At 37.4% G+C, this 9,522-nt stretch overlaps 1 protein-coding gene and 1 long non-coding RNA gene across 2 annotated transcripts; both read left to right on the forward strand.

Annotated features, from left to right (window-relative positions):
• Positions 1 to 226: 226 nt before the first annotated feature.
• Positions 227 to 6,328, forward strand: LOC116335179. The gene is made up of 4 exons (XR_005613983.1): positions 227 to 377; positions 2,574 to 2,625; positions 3,163 to 3,315; positions 4,851 to 6,328. It is a non-coding gene; the product is annotated as an uncharacterized LOC116335179 (long non-coding RNA).
• A 1,827-nt stretch (positions 6,329 to 8,155) lies between these two features.
• On the forward strand, positions 8,156 to 9,201 carry LOC116335222 (liver-expressed antimicrobial peptide 2). Its single transcript, XM_031758847.2, has 3 exons — positions 8,156 to 8,320; positions 8,421 to 8,560; positions 8,855 to 9,201. The coding sequence occupies exons 1-3, from the start codon at positions 8,255 to 8,257 to the stop codon at positions 8,886 to 8,888; spliced, it is 240 nt and encodes a 79-aa protein (XP_031614707.1). The 5' UTR covers positions 8,156 to 8,254; the 3' UTR covers positions 8,889 to 9,201.
• Positions 9,202 to 9,522: the final 321 nt, after the last annotated feature.

Raw genomic sequence — 9,522 nt, forward strand, 5'->3', positions numbered from 1 at the left:
GTCGTTCTCAAGCTGCATAAGAAATCTGGGGTAGAGCACATACCTCCCTGGTGGTATTACGTAATGGGTGAAAATCTACTGTACACAACTAAAAACCTTTGCATAGTGCTGTGTTTTCTATCCAGTGGTTTGTTGGTTTACAAATATTGTCAACATGTTACTATAAAAATGATTTCCATATTACACTGAGGGCAGAAAAAGATTATTTAGGTGTTTAGGTATATGTGTTCATACATCAGGAGTGACAGGTGAGTTTTTCCCACATTCTCTGTCTCCCTAACAAAATGAATTTGTGTTTTACAGCTAACAGGAGTGGTTCTCCAAGCAGCCAAGCGACTCCAGATTAACGTCTATGTAGAGCAAATTCCCAACTTCAGGTAATCAGCAGCTCTTTTCATCAGTTCAAACAGCTGAATAACCTGAATTTTCATAAATTTCACTTTCACTATATTAGTATAAAAAGTGAAGCTGTGATAGCTGCATGAGTACCCATGTCTGTGAAGGGCTGCCAGTAAGCTCATTGTAAAGTAATAATGCCACCATCATCATTATGGGTGGACTTTTGCACAGACCTGGCTCACTTGTTACGTGTTTACCTGACATCAGAAGGAACTAGCAGCAAGATAATGATGAGTCCAGACTGTACGTGTTCAGATAGTTACACACTCAGCTTTAATGTGAATATATTTACATCAATATTTTAAAATGTATAAGGTTAGAGCCGTCAGGACAAGCATTAGTGGCCAGAATTTATTGTACCGAATAATGTTGACAATGTGGCTTAAACGTACTGACATCAGTAGATACTTGGCTCTGGTTATGAGGTTCTCTTTTTATTATGTACAAGAAAACACATTGGCCTACATCCTGGAGAATATTTATAATTTGTTATAGAGTAATAAAGGGGCATTTCTTTCCCATGCAAATCATTTTGCTGTCATCCACAAGATTTGTGCTCTTCTGTCCACCAGGCCTTTTTGGGTCTGTCCTGTGCATGGCTGCTGCTTTTAGAATATACCTCTTTATTTTGGGAAACCTCCATCCAGCTTATTTCCGGTTATCCGCGCGGTCGTGGGGGCAGCAGCCAACCAGAGAGAGACCTCTAATCTACCTCCTCCAGTGTGATAGGCTGAGTCTCACCCAGTGTGTCGTGGGTCTCAGGAACACCAGGAACACAGAGGGGCATCTTTGTCAGATGCCCAAACCACCTCAACTGCCTCCTTCCGATATGGAGGGGTAGCAGCTCTAGTCTGAGCCCCTCTTGGATGGTCGAACTCCTCACCCTATCTCTAAGGGAGAGGCCAGCCACCCTTTGGGGAAATCTAATTTCTGCTGCTTGTAGTCACTGTCTTGTTCTTTCAGTCACTACCTAAAGCTTGTGACCATATTAAAAGGTGGGGACGTAGATGGACCAGGAAATCGGGAGTTTCGCTTTTACGCTCCTCATCACTGCAGCTGCAGCGCTAATTTTTGTATCTTTCTAATAGATTTTTGTTATCATTTTCATTTGCACAGTCACTTTATTTATGAGTCAGAATGACAGAAAACTCTTAACTTCAAGTAATCTAACTGTAGGTGCCGTAGTCTCGAATCGAAAACAACCACAGTGTTGTACATTACAAAGAAAATGATGTCAGTCATTGAAGCAAACCTATTTATACTCTCTTCCTTTACTGTAGGTAAATTCGGATAGTAAAACCATTTATGCTGTTGGAAAAACCCTGTTCAAATCTACTTTTACTTTCCCCATGGAACAAATGCTCATTAAGCCCCCAGTAACAGAGGCAGTAACAGAGGTCTCTGGTCGCTAGGGAAAATGTGTTTTTCCTGCTCGAATGGCAAGCAGTTCCTGGCAGTTGGTGTGAAATAGATTGCAAAATCTTTAGACAAGTAAAAGTTGTGCCTTTCTCCCAACACACCAGCATGTTTCAAAAGGTGCAGCTTTTACTTTAAAGACAAAGATTCTGTATTTCCTGTTTGCATCGCAGTGTTTCTAATTTCACTACCAAATAATTGGTGAGTGTTTTGCACACGAGTTGGTGCAAACTACAGGCAACTGCTACTATCTGCTAGCAGCCAAAGCACTCACAATGGTGAATACTTTGGTGGGCAGCCTCTCTCTGACTAATCTCTGAGGTCTAAGGGAGTAAATATAGAATCTAACTTATAAACAGAACTGATGTTGGGGCTGATATCAGTAAAATCTTATCAAATTCAATCCCTAGCCAAGCGTCGGCTCTTTTGTGCAATAATGAACTTTGAAAGTAAAGTTTGTGCAGTTCTTCTGATGCCAACAAGCCTAGATATGACACTTTTATGTTATATCTGTTATTCTGTTTCAAATGAAAGACGGAGCTTGAAGTCCAAAAAAAATTATGTAACTCTCCAGATATTTATGGTGTGAGATTAATACGCAATCAAGCTTTATACAGATAATATGTATTCACAGAACATGCCCAGGAAGATATTGTATAAGTCTATTTATATTATATAAGTATATATTATATTATGTTTTCCAAATTGCTATTTTTCATTACATCATAGTTAAAGATTATCATGTCATTTTCTTTCAGTCAAACGGGAAATGTAAGGACAGTAGTCTTCCCTGTGGCTTATCTGAATGAGGTACAAACTCTCTCTCTCTCTCGCACGCACGCACGTGCACACACACAACAAAAGCTGTCTGAGCTCTGGTTTATATACATTTTCTGTTATAACTCTAAGTTAAATACAAATGATTCAAAGGGAAAAGACTCCCTTGAGTACCCTGTAGTTGAAGGAGGCACTTTTGTTTTCAGCACTTACCTCATGTTTTTCTCTTTTATGTATTAAGCATTGTGTAATCCTGCTCAGACAGGCTGCACATCAGTAAATATAACTTGTGTGGAGGCAAAAAAAAGACAGAAGTAGATACTATGATTCCACAAAATCAAAGCTACAGAAGACTAATCTAATATAAATCAGTAATCAGTAAATTTAATATTAACTTGTTTATAACATTCTTATGGCATCAGTTTCTTCATAAACTTGAACACAAAGATGAACAGACGGTAAATGAAAGGACCATCAATTTACCATTTACTTTAGTAGGGGCTGTTTTTTTGTGTTCTTATGTGCTATACATGATTTTTTCTCTCTACGTGATTTTTTTCGTCTTTTCAGAGCGCCACCATTGATGACGCAGCAGCCAAGAAGCTAAAGGGGATTGGTGTTCAGCAAAACGTTGTGGAGAACATTCCCTTCATGCTGATTGGCCTGGCCATCATTGTGGGAGGAATCTTCATGTTCTTGGTGTGTCAACAGAAAGTCCCCGAGGTGAGCTTGTGCGATAAGCAGCTGTGCGATGTCATAATGTTGGGACAGATGGCCTGAGCCTGGTTCTGCCAAGTGCTTGCTCATACAGATTTTTTTTCCATTCAGATTTATGCTGGTGTGTGTAGTCAATTTAAAATATTATATATAGATAGATATATATATATATATATATATATAATATATATATATACAAAATAATTTGATTTATTTTTCATTATGAAGCATCCTAGATTAGTCCACGAAATGCAAAAACCCTGTAAATGCTCAAGTAAAATAAACTTAGAAAATATAAAATTTGCAGCATATGTATCATTCCTGTTTCATTAACCTCCTAAGACCTGAGCTCTTTCATGCTATTTGGGTTGATTGGGACCTGATGAATGTAAAAACAAAGAATTACCAGATTTTTTTTTTTTTCTTTTTTTGTTTCTGAGAAAAATGAGATCCACATATGAGGACTTTCGTTTTAAATTTAGATAGAATAGTGGCAGTATAATGTCCTCGTAAGTGGATATCAGGCCCTTGTAGAGAAAAATTAAGTATTTTGGTCTAGACATCCCAAAATGTGATGTCCACATATGTGGATGCCAGGTCCTAAGAGGTTAATGTTATACTGCTCTCCACTCTAAAGAACTACATTTTTTTTTTTTTTTTAAATGAATTAACTGAAATTAGTTAATGGGTGAGTCTGTTCAAATATTGTGGTAGATATCAAGACTATTCAGAGCAGATACTGTGGCTTTTCTATGAGCTAGCAGCAGCCTGGCCGTTTTTTGGCCATCCTCTGGCATCAACAAGCCATGAGAACTGCTGCTTACTGGATATTTTTCTCTTTTTCTGATCGTTCTCTCTAAACCCCAGAGACAGTTATGTGGAAAAATCCCAGTAGATCAGTAGTTTCTGAAATACCCAGCCCAGCCCCACTAGCGCCAACAATCATGCAATGTTCAAAGTCATTTGAATCACCTTTCGTCCCCCTTTTGTTGCACAGTTTGAACTTCAGCAGCTAATCAATTGCTGTCATGTGATTTAACTGATTAGATATTTAGGTATCTGGATCATCTGCGTCCAACTGACCATATCCCTAGCATCCTCTCCTGTCACACCAACCCTCTGCTTGTCCCTCCTACATTATATCCTTGTGTGCGGTTTTCCTCCTGCCTGGCAGCTCCATCTTCAACATCCTTTGTCCAATATCTCCACTATCCCTCTCCTTTAAATGTCCAAATCATCTCAGCCTTGCCTCTCTAACTTACTTTAAACTCATTCCCCTTAATTAGCTTTACTTTTTGCATCTTTATCGGTCTATATGCATCTGTCTCATTTATACACATGCATTTTGTCCTCTGTGAATTTAAATCCCTCCTCTCTTCATTGCATAGCTTCACCTCTCCAGGATCTACTCTTTACATACACGACCCGAACCACCCTCACATACTTCACTGCCATTCCTGCAGCAGCACAGCTCTCCTCTTGGGACCTTAAATTGTAATATATTTGCATTTTATATATATTTTTATATTTTTCTTTTTCAGAGCACTGCTGCTGAACGACAGCCCCTGCTCTCATCGTAACAGCAAACAGGACATGGAAGGAGGAAGATTGCCTTGGTTGCAATACAGTTCAAGGGGTTCAACCGTTAATTGTCAAGTAACACTAATACAATGATTTTCATGTTTTATTCTATTTTCACATTCATGGTTTTAAGAAAATGGGGAAAACCAAGTGGGAAAAAATAATTGGGAAAAACTGTCTTCTTGTTGCATTTGTTGCTAGGTTTGGAGGATAATGTCTTCATTTCAAGTTGTAATGATGCTGAAATCCACATTTTTCAGTCAGTCTTAAATTGAGCTTGTTTTTATTTTAACTCCTAACTATGGGATTTTTGAATTGGAATAACATGAGGTGAATTAAACCCCTTAAACAACCCAGCTCTGAATTAATCAAACATCCTGGAAGTGGGAAAAACACTGTGCTGCAAAGTGGCCATATATGTGTGAGCTGTTGCTGCATTTCTGAATGTAAAAGACGTTGTGTCGATCTGCAAGGCAACTGGCTAGAGCTTGAACAGTTACTAGATTCCCAGACTAGTTTGGGGATTCAGAGTTAGTTTTAAAAAGCAAGAAAAAATAGTATTAAGAAGCCAGGTTGGTTGTATGTTATAATGAAGTGGATGTAAAAGGTCAGGCTAGTAGTGCAGCCTGTTCGAAGTGCAGATTACTTTGGGCTTGTCATTCAGCCTTTTGGCTTCAGATGCTATGGCGATGTGGTCTTGTTCATTTTAAAATGATGTTCTGTGTTGTAGCCAAGCTCAGTAATCTACAGTATATATACATGTGTGTCTAGTGTGTCCTCCTTGTGATCCAATCAGTATTAATCCAACACTGGCAGGATAAAGCAAGGCCTTCTGCCTGTTGTGAATGTCAAATACAATATTATTTCAGTATTTGACATTCATTCATTTTAATTCCAGTACTGTCATAAATATATTAATATAATTTCTACTGATTACGTTACTGATTGCTGAAACCGGTGTATGAAGCTTTGTAGTAGTGACACTGACAAAAACACAAAAACTTTTGAAGCACTTAGACTGATTTTGTTTTCTCCCCAGGTTAACTTCTGTAGCATTTTATAACTTTATTGAAGCATTTTTTAAAATAAACACATTGTTTACCTATTGGCCTATGAATTTTTAGAGCACTTATGACTAAATGTTGTTTTTCTGTCCAACGTTGCACACAGTTCTGCTATAATATAGATGTTTTTGCCATTTCAGTGACTACTTTTCACTGACAAAATCTCATGTGTTGAATTTCTTTTTTTGAGTGTGTGTATGTTTGCTTTGTACCTAAAAGAGAACATTGTTTACACTACTACTATTACCTGGCAAAATCAGCACTTAACTATAATCACGATTTATACACAAATCTCTCATTAGGTCACACATCTGACAGTTTGCACGTTGTCATTTGCTATGACTCAACAATAAACTTTCTGTGCTATTCCCTGAGGTGTGTTTGTAGTTCCTGTCTGACATTGCAAAAGTATTGAATCATTGCTCTGCAGATGACCAATAAAGCATGACTGGCTTTATGACAAACGTTAGACGAAGGTCTGACTAGTGCATTGTTTGCATTTCAGTGTTGAAACTTTATTATTCACAGCTACATTTGATAGCTGACGCCCACATATCTGCTTAAAGTGAACAAAACTATTTCTTGTAACAATCTAAATGTCTGGGCCGCCTACACATTGCACCTATAGGAGGTGCTCTGTCACAGAAATCCATGTCTTTGAAGCTTTGTTATTTTAAGTTTGCCATTTTAACATGGACTAACCTACAGTGTTTTTTCACTTCTTTAATATAGCGCTGTATGTAGGCAGATGACCAAAACGTCTTTTTTGGTTGTAACAACAATATAAAGATATATTCAGTCATTGTCTTTGCAAGCTTTTGAGAAAACCTGTTTAGTTTTTAATGAGAAAAAAACTTAACCTGGAAACCTTGGATTTTGATGTTTATGTGGAAAACCATAATACCATAATGTTGGTGTGACCGGTAGTAATCATCAAAAAGAAAACAATTCACATCATGGCTGTTGATTTTAATTTGCCCACAGGCTAAACATTTAGATTAAAAGGCTGCCTTCACTGTCTTTCATCTATATTTTAAACAGGTATATTACTACATGCAGAACAGACGTGTAATATAGGAATGATTGACAACAATTAAAGGTCTACATAAAGCTTAGCAATACTTGCCGTAGCATTCACGCAAGTCGTAATAGTCGTTATAAACATATTCAGCATCGCCAGAATTTGAATTGAATATCTGTGATATTTAAAGACTTTATTTCTAATTCTTCATTCCGAGGTCGAACAAAATTCGTCATGAATAAAAATATTAGTGACCATTAGTGACAATAAATCTTTTTTAAAAACATATAGATGTTAATAATCAATGTGTGGCGATGGTCATGGAGACTTTCGTTCATAATGGCACAACCATTAAGGAGGAAATAATAATAATAACTTTATTTATAGTATTTATGTTGCATAAAGACATCTCTACATGCATACGTTACAATCATCATAGCAAGAAGATGTTTATCAAATCATTTTTATTTATTGCCCCATGTGGTCTGTCAGTGAACTGCAGTTTAACCCCTGATATTTATGTGTGCTTGTAAAGTTTTTTGACATGGTGTAATTAACTTCTTCTTTAACTAGAAATATTAGAAATGCTTGTTTATTTCTGTATTAGATGTTAGTTTCTTTTTTTTTTCCAGCTTCATGGAAACTTCAGTGCACAAAATCCTAAATTCTTGAATATTTTGCATAATTTAGGGGAATTGCATATTCATATCTGAATGATTTTTAAGTTATGTTATTAGTTATCTTAGCTTAAAGTCTGGAAGCGGTCTCTCTGTTCAAAGTTTTGTTTGGGCAGAAACTAAACTGATTGCAGGCAAAGGGGGAAATTCAGGGAAACTTCAGGAAGTCACTAAATAAGATCTTGGACATCTGATGAAGCAACTTCATTTAATTTTTAAGTTCCTTATGGCAAGACTCCACGGGTGGAGCAAATGGCTAAATGCATAGTCTCAAGTCACGTTAGGGTTTCACTTAGAAACCTCCGACGTGGAGTTGCCCTCATTTAGTAGGTTGAGGTCCAAAGTGTACTTTGGAGTCACGTAGATAAACTTTGTCTTCAGTTGTGTGATAAGTACCACTGTGCAACAGATTCCCATCGGTGACTTTGACTTGATCTGCTCAGTCTGCCAATCCTTACGCCTTAGTCAATAAAGTAACAAATTAATGAATTATTCAGAAGGTAACTCCTCCCCAACCCAATTAAAGCCTTTAATACGGGCGTAGCTCACAAACCAAGCCTGCAGCAAAACAGCCCCTGTCTTGAGCGTCATCTGCAAGCAGCATGAGGACTCTCCAGGAAAAAATTATCATCCTTTCTGTTTTTCTGTCTTTGTTATGTGTCGTTCAGGTAAGTTATTTATTGTCTGTGGACCTTTCATGGAAATATTTTTTTTTCTAATCAGTGTTTTATATGCCAAAGGTAAAGGATCAAATATTTGCCTCTACAGGTTCATTCATTGCCTGTACCTGACGACTGGCATGGCTTAATTCAGCGGACCAAACGTTCGCTGTTGTGGCGCTGGAACAGTCTGAAGCCTGTCGGTGCCAGCTGCAGGGATCACCTAGAGTGTGGCACAAAATACTGCAGGTACAGCTGAAGCTTAAATATTTCATGGCAATCCATCAGTTTACTCGTCTGAAGATTGTCTTCCTGATACTCCTGATAACTTTTTGAGTATTTTACATTAACTCTGTGTAGCTCTTGAATGTCAAACTCAGCATCATATTCTTTAAAAAAAAAAACCCAAAACCCCCAGTTTTCACAGTGTGTTCATTACTGCGCTGTACATAGCAGCGTGAAGGTGTGTACACGTGTATTTTTCATGCATGGTCTGGACAAAGTCAAAGGGTAATAATGGTGCAATCATTCTTATCTTTACAGGAAAAATATCTGTTCTTTCTGGATCACCACCTGAAGAAGAGATGCACAAACACCACCAGAATCTACAAAACAGACATCTGCTTTATGGACCACAACTGCCTGTTTTTTTGTTTGTTTGTTTTTTAAAAACTGCCCGCTCCTTTATTCTGGCTCCAACACTCATTCTGAGTAATCAGATCTTCATTCACCGCGCTGTGCCAAAAACAAAGCTGTAAAATCCGGGCATGCATAACCAATCAAATGGCGCCACCTTAAGTGATTTGTCTAAAACACTGCTACAACATCACACAAGCTGTGTAATCTGAATGTGTTTTATAAGAAAATATAAATATCCATGCAAAGTTTGAGCCGCTCTGGGTTTATTGGTTCAAGGTTGTTGCTGTTGTTTTTTTAAAGAGATTTTTTTTATGTATTTATTTGTAAATATTGTAAATAATGTAAAAATTCAAATATACTATACATTTTTTTCAAGAGGTTGTACTGCCCACATCTTCATTTTCTTTTTTAGTAGTAAAATAAATCCAAAACACATTTATATATTCCTCACACTTCCTGCTACTCTTTCAGCCGAGGAGCTTGAAAAACAGCTTTCCACCCAGCCACAGTGCTGGGAATGTTGTTTTAGCTTTTCCAGCATTGATAAAATCTTCTTTTAAGGAAGAATAAAA

Source organism: Oreochromis aureus, linkage group 7 (genome assembly GCF_013358895.1).
Source record: "Oreochromis aureus strain Israel breed Guangdong linkage group 7, ZZ_aureus, whole genome shotgun sequence".
NCBI classification, from domain to species: Eukaryota; Metazoa; Chordata; class Actinopteri; order Cichliformes; family Cichlidae; genus Oreochromis; species Oreochromis aureus.

What these genes read in the sequence shown, in the direction of transcription:
- LOC116335222 (XM_031758847.2), top strand. Translation starts at nt 8,255, where the DNA reads ATGAGGACTCTCCAGGAAAAAATTATCATCCTTTCTGTTTTTCTGTCT. An exon ending in CTTTGTTATGTGTCGTTCAG is followed by an intron (nt 8,321 to 8,420) that starts GTAAGTTATTTA and finishes TTGCCTCTACAG; the next exon opens with GTTCATTCATTGCCTGTACC. An exon ending in TGTGGCACAAAATACTGCAG is followed by an intron (nt 8,561 to 8,854) that starts GTACAGCTGAAG and finishes TTATCTTTACAG; the next exon opens with GAAAAATATCTGTTCTTTCT.